At 38.3% G+C, this 26,256-nt stretch overlaps 2 protein-coding genes across 5 annotated transcripts in view; one reads left to right on the top strand and one right to left on the bottom strand.

The window, feature by feature from the left end:
* The first annotated feature begins 510 nt into the window (after positions 1-510).
* The window catches only part of LOC131432819 (lysosomal-associated transmembrane protein 4B), a 290,680-nt gene continuing 264,934 nt past the window's right edge, over positions 511-26,256 (top strand). The window contains exons 1-2 of one of the 4 annotated variants that reach the window (XR_009229971.1): positions 511-669; positions 736-850. The gene's annotated coding sequence lies outside the window, so the exon portion shown is untranslated. Of the gene's footprint in view, positions 678-735; positions 851-26,256 lie in introns of all 4 variants that reach the window. The other 3 variants (XM_058599353.1, XM_058599354.1, XM_058599355.1) reach the window with 3 other exon arrangements.
* LOC131429064 (uncharacterized protein K02A2.6-like) lies at positions 4,352-6,253 on the bottom strand. Its single transcript, XM_058593114.1, has one exon. It carries the CDS (start codon positions 6,251-6,253, stop codon positions 4,352-4,354), a length of 1,902 nt encoding a protein of 633 aa, XP_058449097.1.

The raw sequence follows: 26,256 nt of genomic DNA, 5'->3' as shown, positions 1-26,256 counted from the left end.
TTTCTGCACAGATTTTATAAATGACACAGATTTTCACAGATCTCTGAAAATGATCACAGATTTTGGAATAAATCACAGATTTTTGAAATTGAGCACAGTTTAGCATCAAAAAGTACAGAGCGGTTGAAGAAAACGGTACTGAGCGTGTTGGTAGTGAGACCTTTTTATTTGCTCACCAAATTGATTTCGATCTGGTATTAGAGCAAATTCAGCAGCTAGAAGTTCTATATGGTAGATTTATAATAGAACAGAAACTGGAACAAACGAATCCCCAGCAAGCCGTTCTAGTTTTATTTATTCGACCAGTTCTTCTGTCAAATTTAGAACTGGTTTACGATGCCGTTCTATTTTTTGTATATTTGTAACACGAGTAAAACATTGCTGGGGCTGCCAGTTTTTCTTGTTATAAAATCCAGATTTGAATTTTGTAACTGGCATAAATTATGCATCTAGAACTAAAACACTACTGAATATGCCCTTATGGTACGGGGGAACCGGGCACAGATTTTCACAGACAGGTTTTTGGTTTGATCACCGATTTTTGAAAAAATGACCTGGCATCCCTGGCATCAGAGTATGGTAAACAAACATTCGGGCATTTAACATCGAGTAAAACTTGGTTTCCTTATCGTAGTGTAATATTCTGATCGTTGATTGTGGGGAAGTGCGGTAAAGTAGTTTGTATTATAAATTTTTTTGTTAGCCATTCTTCTTCATTGTTTTGGTTTTTTGCAGAATGATGCTGGCCACAGTTACATGACGTCATAGCAGGCGGCTGATTAAAATATCAATAAAATCACGAAGTCAATATTTTAACTATCGATATCTGAGCAAAATAAGTATTGAAAAGGTAAATAACTAAGCAAGTTGTGTTTTTCATGTATAGAGTGAAAGCTAAGCTTTGCGTTCTACCATGTATTCTTTGAAGCACAAGCAATACTCTCACAAAATATAATTGTCAAAATACGTCATGTCCTAATAAATGATTGTTACCAAGTTAAGATAATGTCAATTAAGCACAATGCAATACAATAATAAATTAATGCAAAATATTTATTTGAAAACAATAATTTCGCAAAATGAAATTATTTGCTAATGTTGTTTTCGTTTTTAAATTGCACTACACTGATGTAGCGAAAGCTGCACTGGAACCGTTCGTTTTTATCAATTGCACTACACTAGTGCTGCACTTTTTCTGCACCGATACCACTGGAGTAAAGTTCGGTGTAGCTCTGTGCAATGAAATCGTTTATTGTAGTCGAGGGTTACTGTTTATGTTTTCATCATTTTTGTTCGTTTATTCATGTCATAGTGTAGCACTGCACCGGTGTAGTGCAGTTTTAAAACGAAAACGACAAGAGCGAGGGGGACGACATTAAAAAACTGCACTTCGCTTCGATTAGGTTTTTTTAAGCTGCATACGATCATGCACACTTTCCTTCTCTTTGCTAAACATAGTAACGGTTGAATATGGATCGATCGTCTTTTCTTGGGTTTTTGCTGGTTAAATACATAACCATGGACATATGATGTATCGTAATAAGCAATGAAACCTGAAAGTTGCAAATGTCACATGAAGAAAAATATAATTTCAAAGACAAGTTTTTTATTTTTCAAGGAACAATAGTAATAAATTTAAATAAAATGATGATATTTTTTAAATCATTAGTTTTCAGGAACAGTCAAACATGTGAAGCGATTTTTAGAGATGCTCGCTCTTTCACTTCGATCGAATCAATAGCGGCCCTTACACGATCATTAAAAGTGTCATTACTAAAAAGTAATGGCACTTTTAATGATCGTGTAAGGTCTACGAGTTCAGTAATGACACGAGTAATGATGGAATTCCGGATTTTCCATCATTACTGTAATACTCGCTTGTGGCCGTAATAATAACACAGTTTTTATGGTTTAATGATCGTCTTTTATTAACTCCCGCGCAACTGATATCAACTCAACTCAACCGACTCAACTTAACAATCAGCCGCGGCAACTATGGGGGGGGCAAAGCACTTTTCGCCCCCCCAAAAGATTTATTGGAGGGGCCATGCCCCCCAATATTTTGGCAACTGGAATAAATATTAGAAAATTTGCTACAAATATCTTATGATATAACACTTTTTTCTGTTATCCCTGTAGGTTGTCTCCGTAATCCTTCATATTTCTTAACTAAGTTACTAAAATTTTTAAACTAATTTTATACAATGTGAAATGTGTTATACTTTACCACTTTCGAATATTGGTTATTACTGGAATAGCAGAAAAAATGTTTGTGATTTTTACTTGGTTGTTTTTTATTTGCGCTCCTTTTCCTTTATAAAAATGCGTTATATATGGCAAAGTTCAATGATCTGTAGTAATAATTTTTTGTGCCCCCCCCAATATTTCATGGAACTTTCCGCCCCTGTTAACAATAACCTCGTTCTGCCCTCTGTGCAGGTACCACATCTCCCTTTTTCTATTTACTGATGCTTATGGTACGTAATCTTCATATCTAGATGTTTTTTTTTGTAACACGTCGTTGTCGACTTAACGGATTCAATTCAGACCTTTCGTTGTCCTTCTGCTCAAGGTCAAATCCGTAGAAATCACCTTCTGAGTTAGTAGGCTCTGGAAACTGATTATGCCCGTCGCTGTTTTCTTCTCCAGTTGTAGGTATAGCATCGATTTGTTCTACTTCATTTCCGGACTGCCTTTTCAAATGTGCAACGTTGCGATCATACAATCTACCTGTAGCTGTGTCCTCAACAGTAACACGGGGCCCCGAGCGCTGCGTAACTACGTACTCATTCGGGCTGAACGTCGTTGATAACTTGTTTCCTGGTAATAGGTTCTGCATTAATACTGTATCACCTACCACAATTGAGGATTTTCTTGCCCTACGCCTGAGGTCTTCTGTCTGTTTCCCTTTATCTTTGAAAGCTTGATCTCTGTCGCGAGCCTCAGTACTGGTAGGAGCTGTCTCAATATCATTTAATGCTGGTATTTAAGATCTAATAGTTCGTCCATACAGTAATTCAGTTGGTGTTTTCCCAGTGATTGTATGAGGTGTGGTGTAGTACATCAGCAAATATTCACGAAGATCCCGCCGCCAGTCTCTACCGAGAGTGTGACTGATCTGGAGGCGTTTCAAAAGGGAGCGGTTTTGGCGCTCTACTAAACCGTTTTCTTGTGGCCAGTATGGGGTTGAATGTCGAAGAGTGATTCCTTTCATTTTACTGTATTGTTCGAGCTCTGTTCCTACAAACTGTTTCGCATTATCTAAAGTGATTGTTTGCGGGTAGCCGAGGCGGCTAAATATTCGGTCAAGCCTTTCTACAGTTTCTCTCGCAGTTATTTTGGTCATCGTCTCCACTTCCTTGTAACGACTGAAGTAGTCGATTATTACAAGTAGGTATGTTCCGCAAGGTAAAGGTCCGAGAAAATCAATAGCCACCTCAATCCATGGCTTCGAAGGCATTTCACGGCGGTTCATGGGCTCCGGTTTATTGGGTAAGCTCACTAATCTACACCCGTCACATTGCTTTACCCTCTTCTCGGCATCCCGGTCCATACCGGACCACCAAACCCGATCCCGCAACCGACGCTTCATCACAGATTCGCCCGGATGGCCCTCATGAGCTAAATCTAGCATACGTGATCGTAAACAATCAGGGATCACTAACTTGTTCCCTCTGACAACCAGGTCACCGACGAACCCTAATTCGTTCTTGAAAGGAACGAATAGCCTAACTTGTTGTGCATCCCAGTTCATGGTATGCATGGTCTAGATGTAGGTTTGAAAATCGCCTCCAAGGGTTTGTGGTCTGTTTCTAGCTCAAATTTGCGTCCTAGGAGATAAATGGAAAATCGCTCCACTGCCCAGACTAGAGCTAATGCTTCTTTTTCCGTTTGACAGTAACGTTTCTCTGTCTCTGTCAGGCTTTTGCTAGCGTAAGAAATTGGTCGTGGAGACTCGTCGGTGGGTCCTTCAAACTGTATAAGAACTGCCCCGAGAGCAACAGGAGAGGCGTCAGCAATTACCCTTGTCCGCAGCGTGTTGTCGAAGAACCGCAGATATTTGACGTTTCCAATCATCTCCTTAAGTTTAGCGAAAGATGCTTCTTGCTCTCTGTCCCAAGTAAATTTAACACCAGAATGAGTTAACTCGCGAAGCGGAGCAGTTATTGTCGCTAGGTTTGGCAAAAACCGACCGATGTACGTCACCAAACCCAGGAAACTGCGGACTTCCTCCGAGGTTTCAGGAGCTCGAAACCTTTGAAGTGCTTCAATTTTACTGTTCGAAGGGTAGATGCCGTTGGGAGATATGATGTGTCCCAAAAATTCCAATTCAGATACCTTAAACACACATTTACTGTGATTCAGAAGTATTCCGTATTCTTTCAGCGTTGACAACACACATTTGATCATGTTTTTCTTCCGTGCTGGCAAAAATCAGAATATCGTCAATGAAGTTAACTGCATTCTTGCTGTAGGGGCTGATGATTTGCTCTAGAATTCGTTGGAATGACTCAGGGGCACAAGCAATACCGTACATTAGCCGTTTGTATCGAAAGAGGCCCATGTGTGTTATGAACGTAGTTATGTAACGACTCTCGCTATCAAGTTCTACTTGATGAAAAGCTTCTTTGACATCGAGACGGCTGAACCATTTTGCAAATGTGAACCGCGGTAGGAAATCTTCCATTGTTGGCATGATGTGTCGTTCTCGCACAATTGCCGCATTCGCTCTGCGCATATCTACGCATATACGTAAATCCCCATTATCTTTTACGACTATTACCAGCGGCGAAACCCAAGGACACCCACCTTCAACAGGTTCTATGATGTCAGTAGCTAGCAGTGAATTAATTTTCTCCTCGATCTTCGTAAGGAGTGCAATAGGCGGCCGCCTAGGTTGTTGGCAAACTGGTAGCACAGATTTATCAATCGGTATCTTCATTTGAATACCCTTTATCTTAGGAAACGGCTGAATTCCTGTTGTATTAACTGCATTTACCCCATGAGTACTTGGAAATCCGATAAACAAAACTCCTAAATCTGTAGCTGTGACCCGACCTAATAAGCATTGTTGTCCACCCTTGACTACGTAAAATGTGGCGACCTTTTCAATAATCCTGCCGCCGTCGTCTATTGATACGGTTGTGTCAAACTTGCCCATAAGTGTTAATGGCTTCGCATTTTCTCCATAAGGTAGGAATAATTCATTGCGGTTCTTCGTTTGGTTCCATATCTTTACTCGATTCGCTTTGATGTAGTTCCAAGATCGCTCATCGACAATGTTTTTCTGGCACCCGGAGTCTACGAGCACCTGAAACACTACTCCATCGAGCTTTATCGGAATTAGTTCGCCCCCATCGCTAATGCTGAACAGAAAATCGCCTTCCGTGTTTTCTGAAGTGTCAATCTCGTTTACTTGGTGCGATTTGAATCGTTTGTTTGCCCATGGCATTTCTTTCTTTGGAAACTGCTTGCGTTTTTGTACAGCAATTGATCGACATTTGGCAGCGAAATGCCCGATACGTTTACATTTCATGCATTCTTTGGATCTTGCTGGACAAGCGGGATCGCTCGCGACATGGCCACTCCGACCACATCGTGTGCATACCTTACTCGGAAGTTGTTTGATTTTGTTTATATTCGACGATAAGGTGCTGTCCAGCTCGCTGGAACAACCAGTCCCCGGGAGGCTAATCAACTGTGCCTGCTGCTTTACTGATTTAGACGAACTGACAATTTTTGTTACGTCATCCAGCTTCAGAACGTCTTTCTGAAGCAGCTGCTCTTTAAGGTCGCTCGGTGCATATAGAATCACCTTATCAACCACACTAATGGCTCGGCTTTCTTCCGCATTGCTACCAAAGTTGCATTGCGCTGCTTGATCCTGACAGCGAAGAAGGAACTTTTCTAATGTTTCTTCCGTATCGGGTTTCAGTGTCCAAAAAATGTTTCGCTCGAACGTTTCATGCTGTTTCGGTGAAAAATATTCATCCAACTTGCGTATTGCTACTGCAAATGGATCGATTGTTTTCGCCTCATCTTGCTGAACATCTGCACCGGGAATGGAAGCAAAAATCTCCTTCAGATCTGGCCCAGCTTTTGCCAAAAACATATTCTTAATGCGTGTGCGATCAGTATCTCCTGTCGCCGCGATTATGTAATCAAGATTTCTTCTATATTTGATCCATTCGTTCCGAATTATATTACGAGGAAGCGATTCGAACTTAAATTGGGGAATATCCCACTTCTCCATAGTCGCTTTCCTGAAAAAAAAAACAACCCTCATCGGGTTATGGCGAGGTTATGTGCATTCAAAGACTCTCTTGCTTGTTAACACATACCTTCTCAGTTCTGTATTGATTTTGCTAAATGACCTCTGTCTTTCCTTCTGTGGGAAATTCACTGCTTTTCAGCAGCCGCTACCAGCTGTAGCCTGTCGACGTTGCGACTTTTCCACGTCCTGTTATTAGTAACGTGGCCGCCTCTGCGGTGTTTTGATTCCACCTCTGTGGTCTTTATTTTCCGTAGTTAAAAGAAACGGATATCGATCTTGTTATAACCTCAATCATATGTATCTAAATTCAATATTGGTATCATTCGTTTTTTTTCGTTACCTGTTTTTTCACCTCGTCGCCAATGTAATACTCGCTTGTGGCCGTAATAATAACACAGTTTTTTATGGTTTAATGATCGTCTTTTATTAACTCCCGCGCAACTGATATCAACTCAACTCAACCGACTCAACTTAACAATAACCTCTTTCTGCCCTCTGTACAGGCCCGCAATCAGGTACCACAATTACCAAACTTATTTCTTCTTCTTATTTTTTTTTGTGGAAGTGCTGAATATCTTTAGAACTATACGCGAAAAAATGACAAAGTGTAGATTTAAATTGTAAATATTTAATTAATTTTAACGTTTCAATAGCAAATCAAATTTATTTTCAGCTAAACGAAAATAAAAATATTGCTATTGCTATTGCTGGAGTAGTTACAAATACTCATCATTAATAATGAACGTGTAATGCTAAAAAGTAATGATGTACAGTAATGCAGTAATGACGAGCGTTTGAGCAGAAGTGTCATTACTTAGTAATGACACTTTTAATGATCGTGTAAGGGCCGCTAATGATTGTGAATTTTACAATTCAAGGATTCGAATTAAAACAAAACGAGATATAATGCACAGCCAAAAAAACACGCTAAGATTCCCACGACTGAATTCCCCATGCATAGGGAACAGGGTAGTTCTATCCAGTGATTGTGAAATTTCTGATGCAGTAGAAAAAGCGAAAGTTGCTGCAAGAAAACTCTCCAAATGTTAGGTTTTGATTGTTCGAAGGTGTCTTTTAAAGAAAGCATTATTTGAAAACAACCAAAACAAAACCTTCCAGAGATTGTGCAAATTTCGAGTTTCTTGCAGTTCCCGAGGAAATTCAAAACGATGTTGAAAATTATGTATATGACGCAACAGGAATATTTGAATGTTGGTGGAGAGTTACAACTGAAAAATTCGCCTATATATAATTATTCGATGAATTACTATCCTATACACAATAAAAAGCAGTTTTTTATGTGAAAATTGTTGATGAAATAGCATAATAGGTAAAAAATAATCCTATGTAGTAATTTTCTCAAACAATTTCGTTATGTGAAATGTATAGTTTACTTTTAATATGTATTGAAGTAAAAAAATGAACTGTTACCATTTCTATAAGATTTTTAATAACATATTTAATATTAAAAAAAGCTTTTTTTCGGGTTTTGCTTCAGTATGAATGGAAAACGTTTCTAAACATAAAAATGGCCAGTCTTTGTATCTGACAAATTATAAAACCGGTTTAATATCACATACAGAGGTATCTTTGGGTAAACCTTCAAAGGGCTACAATAAATTGAAATATATTCCATCTTCATGCTCCCAGTTACTAAGAAAACAAATTTTCAATGTTGTTTAACCCAAATTTCATTTTACCAATCAGCTGACGAATCCATATGAACACTTAGTGAATGTCAAAACCAGTAACAGAAACTTTTTAAGAGATTCTGTGTTTTTTGACTTTATTTTACACGTTTAGAAACACTTTCAAACGGATCGATCTAAATGTTTGGAAAGATGTAGTTTTTTCGCTTTCCATTGACTTTTTATATTTGATTTGAAAAAACCAGATCTGTCGTCCCCCTCTCGCATAAGAGCGGAAAAATTATATTTGGCCTACTACAATACCTGTTTTAATTTACCTAGTGGTGTATGGTGCCTTCTCATTTGGGCACATTTCACGAGAAATCGATGCAAGTTTCATATTATAGATTTTGACTAACCGTTTCCGTAAGCAGAATCCGGAGACTGTTACAGTTTCAGTAAACTTTTACGACCATCACGGGTGGCAAGTGACCGGGAAAAAGTTGGGAATTTTAGTGAAAAATCGGGAGCAATATTACTAGCTCATATACGAGTAACATATGTTAGCATAATGATTTTTTCCAATAAGTGAAAAGTAGGAGACAATACCCAATTTTGCGTTTGAGCGAGATGTTCAGTAAAAGTGTTCAAACAACTTATTGTCCCATACAGGTTCTATGTTGAACTTTCCATTGGGAATTGGGCCAACACCCATGTCTCGTCCAACTATTTTAAGGGCTTGCAAACAGTTTTAAATCAATCAAGAAACATCAGTCATTCGTAACCGAATGTTCGAAGTAAACACACGCGTTTTTCTTACAATCGACATCGGCAAAACGAAGGTGCCTATCACAGGCTAGTCTGTAGTATAGGCATTACACCGTAGTGATAAAAATCAACATCCCCGCAAGTGATTTCTGCCTGTGCACCGACTTCGCATCGATATCGGCAGTGGACGCTATTGTGTTATACTCGTGTAGCAGCGGACAGTACCATACATCCATTGTTTGCTACCCGCATCGCAGCCGTACAATGCTGAATCAAGGTCACACTGAGCCACAACGGAGAAGTGAATGATCAGCTCATCTAACAGATTGCCGGCTTATACTGTTAAGTACTTTTTCTATATACTTTAACGATTTATGTATTTTATTTTTCACTTTTATGTTTCTTTCTTATTTCAAGTGCGGGAGACTCCTGTACTCCCGTACTAAAAATATGAATATTGATGTCTCGGAAGAAGGCGAAGCTTCAATGAACGAAGAACATTTAGGAGCTGAATCTGATTCCGAGATACTGCCATCTCTCCCTCCGTTGCCTCCATCTCCCTCTGAGATATTGCCTTCTCGTCAAAAAGTTTACCAAGACGATGGTTCGAGGGGTCCGTGGGTGGTATACTTTCGGGCCAAAGCCAAGACCAAGTTTCTCAGAGTCCTGAATATTGCACGGGACCTGGCAAAATATTTTTCGGCAATAAAATCAATTGACAAGGTTCCACCGAACAAGTTACGCGTTGTTATGTCCGATCTGAAGCAAACAAACGAGTTTGCAGCCGGCGAGTTGTTCACGAGGGAGTACCGCGTGGGACATCTCATGTGGTGAAGATCGACGGTGTGGTCCGTGACAAAAGTCTGACGTTCGAAGATCTGATGAAGGACGGGGTAGGCTGTTTCACAAACCCCGACCTTCAGCCAGTGAAAATTTTGGAGTGCAAGTAATTGCACTATTCTCTGATATCGTGGACTGGATATTAACAGCCTTCAATATTACTGACCCTCTAAAAAACCTTCTAACTGCTCTACTGCCAACAGTAAGGACATTTTTAAAAAAGGTGACTGAACAATGGCCTCTCCTGGCAGCGATCGTATCTTTTGATGGATAATTTACCAATGAGAATCGAAGATATGAGCATTGTGTTTCAGTGGAATTTCAGAAGTATCATACCAAAACTTGATTCTTTCAAACACTTAATACACACACGTAACTGCGATGTATTCTCCTTGAGCGAAACTTGGCTGACCTCTAACATCATCCTCGACTTCCATAATTTCAACATAATCCGCCTAGATCGAGAAGACTCATATGGAGAGGTACTTTTAGGGATCAAAAAGGGCTATTCATTTTATCGTATAAACCTCCCCTCGACACCGGGAATTGAAGTTGTTGCTTGCCAAATTAATATTAAAGGCAAAGAAATGTATAGCTTCCATCTACATTCCTCCCAGAGTCTCGATAGAGCATCGTCGGCTTGCAGACATCATAGAACTTCTTCCTTCGTCGCGGCTGGTTTTAGGAGACTTTAACTCGCATGGTACAGGATGGGGCTGCTTATGTGATGATAACCGTTCTTCGTTAATCCAATATCTGTGTGACAACTTGAATTTGACAAGAATGGGAGAAATGACACGGAACCCTAGACCACCAGCACAACCAAATGCGTTGGATTTATCCCTTTGCTCGACTTCGCTACAGCTAGATTGCAAGTGGAAGGTAATCTGTGATCCTCACGGTAACGATCACTTGCCGATCATAGTTTCAATCACCAACCATGTAAGACCATCGGAAACAATCAATGTTTCGTACGAATTCACACGAAACATTGTTTGGAAAAGTTATGCGAGCTCGATATCTGAGGAACTAGAAACATCACATTAGCTTTCTCCGGAGGAAGAGTATACATTTTTGGCTTGCTTGATTCTCGACACCGCAATTCTAGCTCAGACGAAACGAGTACCCAGTGTGCAAACTAGTATGCGTTTTCCCAACCCATGATGGGACAAAGAGTGCTCAAAGCTGAAAACGAAAAAACTTCAGCCTTCATCTCGTTCAGAAGAAAAGGAACCCCAGATAATTATCGGAAATACGCGGCGCTAGAATTTCAAATGAAAAGTCCGATTAAAGCTAAGAAACGCGGTTACTGACGAAGGTTTGTTGACGGATTAACGAGAGAAATAGCAATGAGCACTCTTTGGAATACGGCCCGTCGCATGCGCAATCGTAATCACGCGAGCGAAAGCGAGGAATATTCTAACCGCTGGATATTCGATTTCGCTAAAAAAGTATGTCTCAATTCTGTTCCGGAACAGAAGATATCCGGCGTCGCGACTTCGAATACAAACGAATCACCGTTTTCGATGGTAGAGCTCTCACTTGCGCTCTTGTCGTGTAACAATAAAGCCCCGGAGTTATACAGAATTAAATTCAACTTATTGAAAAATCTGCCTGACTCTGCCAAAACGAATGGCCACACGAATGGAGAGAAGTGAAAATTATTACCATTCAAAAACCTGGGAAACCAGCTTCCGATCATAATTCGTATCGGTCGATTGCTATGCTTTCCTGTGTTCGGAAGTTGTTGGAGAAAATGATTTTCTTCCGTTAAGAAAATTGGGTCGAGATAAATATATTGCTTTCAGGTACACAATTTTGGTTCCGCAGGGGCAAACGAACGAACGATTGTCTAGCGTTGCTCTCAACAGAAATTCAAATGGCATTGGTCGTAAAGAACAAATGGCATCAGTGTTCCTCGACATCAAGGAGGCATTCAATTCAGTTTCCATTAACGTTCTATCTGAGAAGTTGCATCAGCATGGTCTTTCACCAGTTTTGAACAACTTTTTTTTATAATCTGTTGTCCAAGAGACACATGCATTTTGCGCATGGTGATTTGTCGACAAAACGATTCAGCTATATGGGTCTTCCTCAGGGCTTATGCTTAAGTCCCTTTTTATACGATTTTTACGTAAGCAACATTGATGAATGTATCAACACATGCCGGCGACAGCGTTGTGTCTATTATAGGACCCAAAGCTGCCGATCTCCAAGGACCATTATAAGATACCATCGACAACTTATCAACATGGGCTCTTCAAATGGGTATCGCTGGTTGTATTTTCAAGGAAACGAGAACCAGTACAACTACAGCTTCAACTAAGGGGTGAAACCATAGCTCAGACCTTCACATTTAAATATCTCGGGGTCTGGTTCGACTCCAAAGGTACCTGAGGATGTCACATTAGGTATCTGAAACGAAAATGCCTACAGAGAATCAATTTCCTTCGTACAATAATCGGAACTTGGTGGGGCTCTGGGATATCAATTGCTTATCCGATGCGAGATCTTGAATCCGATGGTGATTGAAAACTTTGAAAAGCTTGTCGAGCTTCATTCACAGACCCGTTTTATGTCCTTGTATTTTGAGTACATGGCTCAGTGTATAAATCCTTCTTCGTTTGTTCCCAACTCTGTTCATTTTGTGGGTACTTCTAATTCTACTGTGTTTTTCGACACATTCATGAAAGAAGAACTTCGTGGAATTCCGGATCCTGTACGCCTTCAAGAGATCCCAAAATATTTTAATAATAAATTTAAAGAAGTCGACTGTAATAAAATGTTTTACACTGACGTATCACATCTCGTTGGGGCCACCAGATTACCTTGGCTTGGTTCCCCTCACATTGTTCCATACGGGGCAATGAGAGGGCGGACTCGTTAGCCAAGGTGGGCGCACTAGAAGGTGATATCTATGAAAGACCAATCTGCTTCAATGAATTTTTCAGTTGCTGTCGTCAGAAAACTAGCTAGCTGGCAAGATACATGGAATAGTGGAACTCTGGGACGATGGTTACACTCAATAATTCCACAGGTATCGATCAAAGCTTGGTTCCGGGGGTTAGACGTGAGCCGAGACTTTATTCGTCTAATGTCAAGGCTTATGTCTAATCATTATATGTTCAGCGCGCATCTTCGTCGTGTGGGGCTCGCCGAGAGTGGTGTCTACCTTTGCGGTGAGGGTTATCATGACATCAAGCATATTGTTTGGATGTGTGTCGAGTATTGTGATGCCAGGTCCCAACTCATAGGTTCCCTTCGGGCCCGAGGTATACCACTATTCGTACCAGTCCGCGACGTCTTGGCAACTAGAAATCTTCCTTATATGACTTTCATCTATCACTTCTTAAAAACTATCAATGCTCAAATTCAGTGCTCTCCCTATCTTTTTCTCGTCTACAGCTCTATCGCACTCTTCTTTACGTTGCTGGAAGTATGGCCTGTGTAAACGATGCTTCGGAGCATGCACCTGCTTTGAAATGATTGAGTTACTGAAAACTACACAAAAACGCCTCATCAACGTCAGAGCACACCAACAAAGCATCCCAGCCAAGGATAATCTCTCTCGTTACAATCTGAAGAACGTGAGGATCCAGAAAACTCTAAAAAAATTGTGCCACAAACGAATGATGTATTTTAATTCAAAATCAATATTTTGTAAATCCCATCCTCCTTACATTCCTTTACTAACTCTAGGGGAGTATGCCGTCCCCTTAATACGGCATCTCTTCTTCTTCTACAACAACAAGACAATCGGCCACGTTAAGCTAAAGCAAATGAGCCAAATAAAAAAATTATAAAAAAAATATGTGGAAACTTCCAAACTTTTCGAGTAAAATTAGTCCGACGGGGCTTTAGCCCAACATATTAAAAAAATTTCAACAATGAACCTCTGCCGGGTTTGTTGAACAAAAACATGGCGCCTTGTTCAATGAACTGTTTTTAAAATTGCAGCGTTCAACCGTGTCTACTAGTAGTCAATAACTTATGTCGTTTTCGCTTGGGAAAACAGATGTCGTTTTCGTTTGATGCCAAACCTAACCCATTTTCCACCCTAACTGCTTGTAGAAACCAGTAATATAATATCAATGGTAATATTAATGTAAATCGGAAATGATAGTGAATGAATTAACATATAGTCTTGAGTGCGATTTTAATTCTATGTCTCTTGATACGTCCCTCTCATAATCCGGAAAATAGTTCTTTAATAGTATGAGATATCGCTTATTCCCCTCGTCGATATGATGTACCCCGATCATATATAAAACGGTTGTTAAACTAAACTAATGATAGTGCTTCACCTCGAATGCACGCACCTAAGCACTTATAAATACGAGATGCAGACAATTTCTTGTTGATTCTTGACACGAACTTAGAAGGCAACGGATCTCAAAAAAAGGCACCAAAAGCAACAGCAGCATTCCATCAAAGAAAAGGCAGCGATATCCGAACGAAGATGAAAGCCGTTAAGCAGGAACAGGACGACGACGCTGTTGTGAAACCGTTTGTTTGAAGCTAGCTTCGAAAACGACATGAAACTGACCCAAGGTAGTTTCTAGAAACAAACATTTTAACGAAACTGCGTTGTTTTCGCACTTAGCAACGGGGCAAACCTGACATATAAACTAGGTTCGAAACTGACTCGATTCTCAGCTCAAAAATGTCAAAACTAGGTTCGAAACAGGCTTTAAAAGAATGGTTTGACAGCAGTTAGAGTGGAAACTGGGTTAAGTTTGGCATCAATTGAAAAAGACATTATTAATCATGTATTACCAAAGAGATATTCTTGTCCTACTTGATCATTATATATTTATGCTACATCTCTTTCTCCTGTTAACTATAAAACTGAAATAATTATTTTTACTTTTGAATAATCATTTAAATAACTAGGTATTTTAGTTTTTCTTCGTTTTTCATGATCCTTTATTGACCCTACCATATCGTTTTCTTCTTTTCTCTCATCAACATTTTCGAATGGATTTGCTAATACACATTTCTTTGTAAGATTCACATGCCTATCTATTTTAGCTCCGGTTGCCAAGATCTTTACTGTCAGTCTTGATCCTGTTCTTTTTAGCACGATACTGCCCATACTTGCATTTCAGTCCCATATTGAAAATCCGCAAGTTGAGAAAAAGTTAGTTATTCGTGATACTATTGATACATACACATACATGGATTACATGATAAACTTTTTATCTGGAATGAAATACTGTATTTTTGTCATTCGTTACTAAAAACCTACAAGGATCAAACCCATGGGGTTGTTCGAGCCAATGATGTGGAACAAGGCAACCAATGCTAATGATCGACATTTTCAATCAAACAGTTCAATCAATCGTCTCACTTTTGAATCCGCAACTGCACGAGAGTATGCTTAGATTGATTATTAGGAACCAACACCGAACACGCAAAACCAGATTATAGAATATGTTTTTCTTGGTTTGTATTTGTCGACGAAATTACATCAATATCTCAAATGTATGCAATTATATCTTTGTACATACTTGCGATTCGGAAATCGATATTTAAGCTTCTCTTCGCCAAGCTTGTGTTCAAGATTTGTATGCACGCAATTATTTTTATAGCGTTAAGTTTCTCTACCATTACCATTCTACCGTTGAAGTGGTAAACTTTTTTCCATTATTAATCGAATTTATCTTATATAAATTAGAAAATAATCTTAAGCACTCAAGATTTACCCTGGGTTAGTTGTCAATTTCTCAGACGAAAACGACATAACATGGAATTTCATCTGAACTCGCATGACACAAAATCAGAGCATATCAATTAAAGCTTCAAATAGTTTTATGGCAATTTTTGTCTTGCTGTCTAGTAACAATGTACCTCTAGCATGCTACACATAGGACTGAAACGTTAGCTATTTTTTGCATAAAGATCTGTTTATCAATATTATTTTTGTGTATTACATCAACGTTTTACAGTACAAGTGCTTTGGCCCTTTGGCCTTTCATCTTTGTTGTTCATACGATTCGTTATTAATAATAGGTGTTTTAGTTACACTTGTTTTACATACTAATGTATAATCATAATATTTATTTTAATTATTAATCAAATATCTTCCTACTTATAACTATCCCTAACCTAATACGTACAAATTTTGAATTATTTGTATTTCAGAGATTGAGTACCTCTCTTCAAATTTCGTGCAGTATTGTTCGAATTTTTCGTTCTAGTATATCCAGGGAGGCCATCTCATGCACTTCACTAGTCCTTGTCCAAGGGGGTAGATTTAGAAACATCTTCAAGATCTTACTTTGAATGCGCTGAAGCCTAAGTTTGTGCGTTCGAGCACAGCTCCCCCAAACAGGGACTGCGTATTTTTTTTAAATAACTATTTGTTGGAATATGAGTTAAAATTAAATTATTAAGATTTAAATTGGGTGTTCAGCCACAAGTGGTGACTTTTCAGTAATAATATATATATATATATATATATATATATATATATATATATATATATATATATATATATATATATATATATATATATATATATATATATATATATATATATATATATATATATATGATTTGTTTATTACCATGAGGACATCATTTGCTTCCGCAATTCTGAGATTTTTGTGTAGGGTAAATTTTAAACCTACTTGTATTGTGTAATGGGGAAAAGGAACTTATATACTAACTTACTAATTAATACAGAGAGCGAATCGATTCAATTGAAGATTGCATCGATTTTTGTCGGAATTTGCTTATAATATTGTGTGACATTACATCTAATGGTTCTATATTTGTGAGTCTGTGTAACTCATTTGTACTAAACCAGGGAGGACGCTTCAAAATCATTTTCCGAATTTTATTCAGAATCCTTTGAAGCGTTATCTTTCTGGTGGAACAACAACTTGACCAAATTGGTACTGCATAAAGCATGGCTGGTCTGAAAATTTGTTTATAAATTAACAATTTTTTTCTTAGACACAGCTTACAATTTCTGTTTATAAGAGGATATAAACATTTAATATATTTATTACACTTTGTCTGGATTCCTTCAATGTGATCCTTGAAAGTGAGTTTTTTGTCATACGTTAAACCTAAGTATTTAGCTTGATCAGACCATGTCAATTCCAAGCCATTCAAGTTGAGAATGTGATTATTGTTTGGTTTAAGAAAAGAAGCTTTTGGCTTATGAGGAAAGATAATTAATTGCGTTTTTGCTGCACTTGGTTTAATTTTCAATTTTGACAGATAATCACTGAAAATATTTAAACTTCTTTGTAGGCGACTGCAGATCAATCTTAGATTTCTACCTGTGGCTAACAGACTTGTGTCATCACAGAATAGCGATTTCTGACAACCAACGGGTAGATTTGGAAGATCAGAACCCTGCGGAACACCGGCTCGAACGGGTAGCAATTCAGATTCACAATTCTGATAGCTAACCTGAAGAGTACGATCAATTGAATAATTTTGAATCATTTTGATCAAATAAATAGGAAACTGGAAATCAGACATTTTTGCCATTAAACCTTTGTGCCAAACACTGTCGAATGCTTTTTCTATGTCTAGAAGAGCAATTCCAGTGGACAACCCAGAAGATTTATTTGCTTTGATCATGTTCGTAACTCTTACAAGTTGATGAGTAGTTGAATGTTCATGACGAAATCCAAACTGCTCTGGTAAAAAAATTGAATTCTCATTTATATGAGACATCATTCTCAACAAGATATTTTTTTCAAAAAGTTTACTGATAGAAGAAATAAGTTAATTGGTCGATAACTTGATGTTTCTGCTGGGTTTTTATCAGGTTTGAGGATAGGAAATACTTTAGCGTTTTTCCATCTTTTTGGGAAGTAAGCTAATGAAAAACACTTGCTGAAAATTTTAACAACATCGGAAGATTTTTAATAAGAATAATAAAAATTCCATCATTACCAGGAGCCTTCATGTTTTTAAGTTTCCTAATAATTGATTTAATTTCATCAAAATTCGTCTCAATAATGTCATCTTGTGATAACACTTGGGTTGAAATATGCTCATATTTCAGTGAGACTTCATTTTCAATAGGACTCACAACGTTCAAATTAAAATTGTGTACACTATCGAACTGCTGAGCAAGTTTTTGAGCTTTTTCGCCATTTGTAAAAAGTATTTGAGTTCCTTCCTTCAGGGCAGGAATTGGTTTCTAATGGTTTCTTAAGAACCTTAGAAAGTTTCCAGAGTGGTTTAATTTGTTCAACTTCTTTAGCGAAATATTCATTTCGCGAAAGAATAAATCTATGTTCAATTTCTTTTTGTAAATCCTTAACTATGTTTTTCATAGCAGGATCACGAGAACGTTGATATTGTCGTCGACGAACATTCTTCAACCGAATGAGCAGTTGAAGATTGTCATCGATGATAAGAGAATTTGATTTAGTTTGAGCTTTGGGAACTGAAAGATTTCTAGCTTCGATAATATAATGATTCAAATTATCAATTGCTGTGTCGATGTCTGCAGAATTTTCTAAAATAGTTTCATGATCCACATGATTTTCAATGTGAGATCTGTAATCCAACCAATTAGCTCTATGATAGTTGAATATAGAACTAATTGGATTAATTATAGCTTCGTTGGAAAGTCTGAATGTTACTGAAAGATGATCTAAGTCAAAGTCAGCATGTGTAATCGGTTCACTACAATTGTGACTTTGATCAGTTAGAATCAGATCAATTGTAGACGGGTTTTTCACGGAAGAGAAACAAGTCGGATTACTGGGATGAAGAACTGTGAAGTAACCAGCTGAGAGTTGATTACTGTTATTATGCCTACAATTCCACTGGACATGCTTAGCATTGAAGTCCCCTATTACAAAAAATTTTGATCGATATCTTGTGAGTTTTTGCAAATCGCCTTTAAAGAAATTTAATTGTTCGCCGGTGCATTAGAATGGCAAATATTCTCTAAGGTGCCATTTAGAATCATAATTTTATACCCAAAGAATTATGCGAAATTTTACTCCCCTAGACTGTATACGGCTCAATTTTTATCCAGTTGTAGTTTGTAATAAACTTTCTGCAGATTTGCTATATAAAATGCATAACACCGACTCAGAACAGTAATTTTAAATTTGGCTGTCGTTGTCATCATGTTGATTATGGTGCGATCGAGGAATCTCCAAGCGAAATACAAAGTTTGTTATCGCAAGCGGAAGAAGCAGGAAGCTCCAACAGAACACATCAGTATCGCATTCACGGACAACAGGTCATCCTGGAAATAGATAATAGATAATGAATATAAAAAGATGAGGAAGTGTTATGCATGCTGGAGAGAGAGATTGTAAATTTCAGCTCCAGTGGGCTTTTCCCTGCTCCCAAATAAATAAAAAATAAATAGATGACGGATGTCAGCGGTATTCATCGGAAGTCAAAGGCATCTATCGGAAGTCAAAGGCATCCATCGGAATTTCAACGCAACTCATCACTCTTCATCACGAACACTTTCATAAAAAGTTCTTTCCAGAACCACCATTATTTTGTCATAAAGAACTATACTGGTTATTGCGTATTGTTTGTGTGTCAGAATGTTTCATGTAACTAATCTTTACTGTAGTTTAGGTGCATCGTTTTAAATTCTAGTAGTGTAAAAGGGCAAAACTTGCACAATTCAAAGAATCAATCAACTAATTGATATTCGGAAGTATGAGTATTGACCCAATGTAGCTTGGCCCAATAGTAGCTTGCAAACGAGCCTAAGCGTATTGAAATCGATTCAGCCATCTCCGAGAAACTTGCGCTGTCAAAAACGGTTCTGTCCGTTACGTCACTAATATCATCATATCTCCGGAACCAAAAATCACAGCCATTTGAACTTGACTAATGGCCTAACAATCGCTTTCAAACGGGCCTAGGCTTGTTAAAATCGGTTCAGCCATCTTCGAGAAATTGCGCGGTAAAAAACAGCGCGTTTCGTCGGTTATGTCATTTATATCATCATATCTCCGGAACCAGAAGTCACAGCCATTTGATTTTTTAACTTAATCGAACCATAGCTTTTAAACGAGCCTAAGTTTGTTAATATCGGTTCAGTCACATCTAATAAAATTGAGCGATAAAATTATATTCGAAAAGTGCACACACACCCATATACACAGACATTTTTCCATCTCGTCGAGCTGAGTCGAATGGTATAGCACTATGTGTCTCCTAGGTTCCGTTCGATAGTCAGGTTTTCCTGCAATTCTAATTCCTTTTTATGGAAAAAGGTAAGACATTCAAGCAAAGAGGTTTCTACCGATACGAAGACAACTCTACCTGCAACCGATACGAAGACAACTCTACCAACCAACCTGGTGTCAATCGCAATCGTTGCGACCTGCAAGTAAAGGCTGGTGCACAGCCAATATTCGGGGCGTTCCTGACTTAAAAGCAGACATAGAAGACCATCCCATTCATACGCGCATAGGTGAAAACACACAGAAGTGCGAACACAAAGAAATGCTACACGCTGAGAAAAAAATTGCAAAAATAACTAAATTTGGGTTTCACACAACGATTTTTTTATATAGAAATAGTGACAAAATAATATCTGGGTTAATATAGCAAATATTGCTACTTGAAACTACAAAACATGATAATTAATTTTTCTCGATTGATTAGTTTTTTTTTCAATGGATACTTTGATAAAAATAACAAATATTTTACTTGTGCATTCCTGTCAATTTCTTGACAAAAAGTTTCACAGTAAATTAAATTCGAAAAATCAGTTTCAAATGAATGAACTCTAGGTTGAGGTCATAATTGTAGCGCTTTAAATTTACAAACATTTTAGTTGGAATAAATGAACTTAAGTTCAACTATTTCAACTAACGCTTTTGTTTAATTTAAATTTTAATTTGTTTTAAGAATAAAATTATTTATTTCAAAATAATTTGCAATGTTATTTTTTATACTGTGGCAACATAACTAAAAGCTAGTGCAGTGTGCCTTATTGCATATATCGTTAAATAAAGAATAAAAAAGATCACAGAATTTTAGAGAGCAAGACTCTTTTCAAGCGTATGAGTACGCTGAGTATGTTGAAAAATAAACCAATCGGTTCATACTGCTTAAAATTGCAATTAAAGAAAATCGAAAAATGCTCGAGAAAAATTATTTCAGTTTCAGCTTACTTCCACTGACACATTTGATTAGCAACAAACGCATTCCTATATGGATTTCTTCTTGCAGAAATTATTGCGATATAAAGATTTACGTACCTTCTATAAGTAAACCCGTAAAAAGGAACCTTTAAATTAACACGCGAAAGGCAATGGATATGGAATGTCGTAAAACTATTTATTTTTCCGGCAAACTGCTTTTGTAACAAAAAATATTTAATTTTGTTTATTTTGTGTAGCGCAATCTAATACGAATGCATTGAAGCAGTGTTACTAACTTTTTTTATTAGAGAATTAAAATCTACATTCATAAAATGTAAGCGATTTTCCGTTAAACGTTGGTGAAAAATTGATCAAAAGCGATATTTCATCCAAGATGTCAGGCTTTACATTCATTTGAGAATAAATTATTGTTAAAAAAGATTGTTTGAAACTCAATCGTGCTATCCACTTTGAAAAACTCGGTGCACTGCATATATGAATACATCTATGGCATACGTACCAAATAAAATGTTACGTACATTTACCAACACAAGTTAACTTGGTATACTTTTGTTCCTTAAACAATCCTTCCATTGTGTACATATTGTGACTTTCCTGGGCAACCTAGTGGTAAATGCGCATCCTTACATTATATAATTTAACAAGCTCACTAACACCTGAGCTCACCTGAAAAAAACCTTAGAATGTTTCAAAAAAATGAAGAAAAATAGGTATTTAACTAAGGTAGCTAACTTTTTGTAAGTTACGATATGGTAAAAAAATGTAAATGCACTACTATTTTCACTATCAATTTTATTATTATTATTAATAATAATATTATTATTATTATTATTATTATTATTATTCCTTTATTTTTGATAATCTCTCAGCTTGAGATATTAGCAGGTTTCTGCGGCATAGTAAAAAAATGCAATGGGGAAAAGGAAACGTAACGTAACATCGACAAAGATAGAATCAATTAGATGGATAGTGTTAGTAGACCAAACTTATCTACACCTATTTAGGAACTTTAGAGTAATAATCGTAACTACCGCTTCAGACATAAAAGACATATATAGGAAAGCAGGGCCAAGACCGAAGCGGATGCAATGCGAAATTTTCCTAGGTTTAATCGACGAAGACATTTAAGACACAGAAGCAGTTGGTAGGATGACAAAATACCAATACGATACGGACGCACGATTCAATGATTGACTGGTTACCGGATGATGCACACACTTCTTGCCGAAGTGACAAACTCTCTGGCGAACTTGCAATAGAAGATATTCGTATCTTTCGTTGCAAATTGATAGCCGTAAAGGAATCGTTTGGGTTACATGCTGGAGGGAACCTATTAATGATAAGTCGGCTTCCTCCTTCGTTACTAGTGTTCATTTGGGCTAGCCTAGTTCGTCTGCATTATTTTTTTTTGTGAAAAAATGTGTTACGCAATGTTATACAATTTTCAACAATATTATTAATTATCAATACATACTTTTGAATTGTTTAAATCCCATTACGAAATAGAAGAAGCAGATTGTACTCTTAAGACTTGCACAAACATTTTCCGCGGGAAAAAATGTTCTGCTTTTTTCGCGCGAGAAAAACTTCTCCGGTGTATAAGAAATAAAACTAATACGATTGATTTAAACAGTGAACTTAGTTGTGTAATTACTCGAATAAGATCCTAAATAAATTGAATCAAATAGTGTTACATCCTGCCTAATATTATATAACCTTGCTACCTTTACATATATCATCATACTATTACTTGCCTTGTATACTTGAAATGTGTCCACCAGACAGTAAGATAATTTTGAAATGTTGCTATCAAAACACGCGCACAAGTCGCGGAAGAAATTAATCAAAAGTGTTGAATAAAGAGTATTAAAACCAATTTAGCTGTTGTGAGCACTTTCTTCTCGGCCGTCACAACAGTGCTGGCGACGATGATGCAGATTTCAGATCAAGTTCTTGGCGAGGGCAGCAGTCCAAATGCTGGTACAGTTGCGGTAGTTCCACCACCATCTTTTGCTATTGATCCATTCGACAAGAGTAAGTTGAAGTGGATGCGGTGGGTGGGGCGGCTCGAAACCGCTTTCCACATCTACGGAATTGCGGATGAGCAAATGAGAAAAAACTTTCTGCTACATTACATGGGGTCCGATACTTACGATGTCATTTGCGACAAGGTTGCTCCGGAATCCCCTAGAGCGAAAACGTACCAGCAAATTGTTTCGACGTTGTAGGATTACTTAAGCCCTCAGCCACTCGAAGTCAGTGAAAATTTCTGTTTCTGCCAACGAAACTATCGACGAACTATGTTTACAATTGCGGCGAAAGCCAAAGTTCCGGGAGAAAAAAAACTCGGGAAGTTTGTACGGTCGAATCGTTGTCGCGTTGCAAAAAGTTTTTACTGGACGTATCGGTGAACGGAAAGAATATTCGATTCGAAGTTGATACGGGTTCGCCGGTTGCTAGTATCAATTCGGAAAATCTGAAAAGATTGTTTCCAAGAGTGCGGTTGCGTAAATGCGATACGAATTTAGTTAGCTATTGCAATACCAGTATTAATGTACTCGGTATTTTCTACGCGAGTGTTAATTACGGAGGAAAAACAATGAATTTGCCATTGTATGTTGTGCATTCTGAAAAGCATCCCTTGCTCGGCCGGGAATGGCTGAAAGAGATGCCGGTGGATTGAAACAAAGTTTTCCAGAACTCGAACGTGATTAATACTATTGCTGCTACTGCCCCTCCGTGTCGCGATGCTGCTTTGAAGGTGTTACTGGACAAGTACCCGGAAGTATTTGATGCCTCTATAGGGAGGATTTCAAATATTCAAGCTAACCTACCCTTGAAGAAAAACGCTCGACCAGTGTTTCTTAAGGCACGGAAGATACCGTTCAATATGATTAAATCAGTTGAGGATAAATTAGACAAGCTGATTGCCGAAAGTGTGCTAACTAAAGTCAATTCTAGTAATTGGGCGACACCTATCGTTCCGGTGAAAAAGTCGCACAATAGAGTGAGAATTTGTGGTGACTATAAACAAACCGTTAACCCAAACCTTGTAATAGACAGACATCCCTTGCCTACTGTGGATGAATTGTATGCTTCACTTGCTGGTGGGAAAAGTTCAACAACAAAGATCTTGTTCAAGCATACCTGCAGCTTGAAGTTGCTCCGCACGGAAAACCCTCCGATCATAAAATTGCGATATCGCAGTTTTTGATTTCTGCGATAGTTGATTCAACTAATTTCTTTTTGATTCAACCAGTATGGTTTTTGATTTGCATATATTCAATTAGTTGAAAAATCTGTTGATTTAAATGCTGTCAAATGCCGGAGACAGCTGAAAGCAAAACAATAATCGCAATGCAAAATCAACAATTTATTTAGTTGAAATCTGTTCGCGTCGCTTCAAAATGTCAATAAAAACAACATCGATGGTTAAAGCGTTTGAGAAAATTGTGTTCATTCGTTTTGAAGAAATTTATGATTCCATAACAAGTGTTTATCGAACAGAGGTGTTGTGATAAAGTTTACCTTTTTTTTTATTCAATAATATAATATAATATTAAGGCACACTGCTTAAGCTCTAAGATGCCAAGGGTATTTACTAATCTTAATTATCGTCTAACTTAAAACTAGAGTAGTATCATTATGTAATATAGTATCTGGCGAACGGTAGTGGCCGGTGAATTGAATTTAGGATGAGATGATTCCAGATGGCGATGGTAATTTTCTATGTTGGCCACATTCTTCGGTCCGTGAGGGTCCGTGGGAAACACCCCCAGGCTACGAAGGCCCGGCGGGTGGCCCGCATGCTGGTCATTGACTGGAGCGGTCTTCCGGTGATGGTGATGTTACGGAAGAGAATGAAAAAAAGAAGTAAATATTGTGGGAAACGGGGTAAAAAAGGGGTGTGGGAACAAAATGTTTGAAAACGACAGAGATCTAATTAGTTGCCATCGAGATGGTGAAAAAACAGGGAAAGGGGAACGAAAAAGTTAGTGACAAAAAAAAAGATCTTGTTAATTCCAATGAAGATGGTGGACAGGGACGGGGATCGAGAGAATCGGGCGGATGTTAGTGTCGAACCTGTAGGTGGAGATTATACTTTCTGAGCGAAGAATAACACATTACATTTGTATATCAATGTGTTTAAGGTACTGGTATATGAGAAGCATATATGAACTATCCCGACTCGCCAACACATCCCGAACCGGAACCTCAGGCGGTCTACCTCGGGCCCTGAGGGATTCCAGTAGCTTTGACCTGGCGTCACGATACTCTACGCACGACCACACGACATGCTCGATGTCCTGATAACCGTCGCCACAGGTGCAGAGCCCGTTCTCCACGATCCCGATACGCCGGAGATGTGCGTTGAATGTATAGTGATTTGACATGAGCCATGACATAACGCGAATGAAATCACGACTCACGTTCATCCCCTTGAACCAAGGTTTCGTCGATACCTTAGGGATAATGGAGTGTAGCCATCGTCCGAGTTCGTCATTCGTCCATGAAGTTTGCCAACTTTCGAGAGTTTTCTGACGAGAAATACTGAAATATTCATTGAAGCAGATTGGTCTTTCATAAATATCACCTTCCAATGCGCCCACTTTAGCCAATAAGTCTGCCTTTTCATTGCCCGGAATGGAACAATGCGAAGGGACCCAGACTAACGATATTAAATAAGACCGTTCAGATAAAGTTCTCAAATGTTCCCGTATTTTCCCCAGGAAATATGGGGGATACTTTCCTGGCTTCATTGCCCGGAGAGCTTCTATTGAACTTAGACTGTCCGTGACAATGAAGTAATGGTCTTTGGGCATGGTTTCAATGATCTCGAGGGTGTACTGAATAGCAGCTAATTCTGCGACGTAAACTGAAGCCGGATCACTGAGTTTGTAAGAAGCGGTGATGTTTTGATTGAAGATGCCGAAGCCTGTGGACTCGTTGATGTTTGATCCGTCAGTGTAAAACACCTTTTCACAGTTGACTGTTCTAAATTTATTATAAAAATATTTGGGGCCACTTGAGGGCGCACGTGATCCGGAATTCCACGAATTTCTTCTCTCATGGATGTGTCGAAAAACACAGTAGAATCAGAAGTATCCAAGAAATGAGCACGGTTGGAAACAAACGAAGAAGGATTATTATTCTGAGCCATGTAATCAAAATACAAGGACATAAAATGGGTTTGAGAGTTAAGCTCATCTAACCTTTCGAAGTTTTCAATCACCAGAGTATTCAAAATGTCGCATCGAATGAGCAAACGATATGAGAGATCCCAGAACCGGTTTTTCAGTGGAAGAACGCCCGCCAGCACTTCGAGGCTCATCGTATGAGTCGATTGCATGCAACCCAAGGCAATACGCAAACAACGATACTGAATTCTTTCCAGCTTGATGAAATGAGTGTTCGCCACTGATCGGAAGCAGAAGCATCCGTATTCCATCACGGACAATATCGTTGTTTGATACAACCTGATCAGGTCTCCTGGGTGGGCACCCCACCATGATCCGGTTATTGTACGAAGAAAGTTGATTCTCTGCTGGCATTTTTGTTTCAGATACCTAATGTGACATCCCCAGGTACCTTTGGAATCGAACCAGACCCCGAGATATTTAAA

Source organism: Malaya genurostris, chromosome 2 (genome assembly GCF_030247185.1).
Source record: "Malaya genurostris strain Urasoe2022 chromosome 2, Malgen_1.1, whole genome shotgun sequence".
Lineage (NCBI taxonomy): Eukaryota > Metazoa > Arthropoda > Insecta > Diptera > Culicidae > Malaya > Malaya genurostris.
Note: the sequence above shows the minus strand (reverse complement) of the source record. Positions and strands in the feature narration are given on the sequence as shown.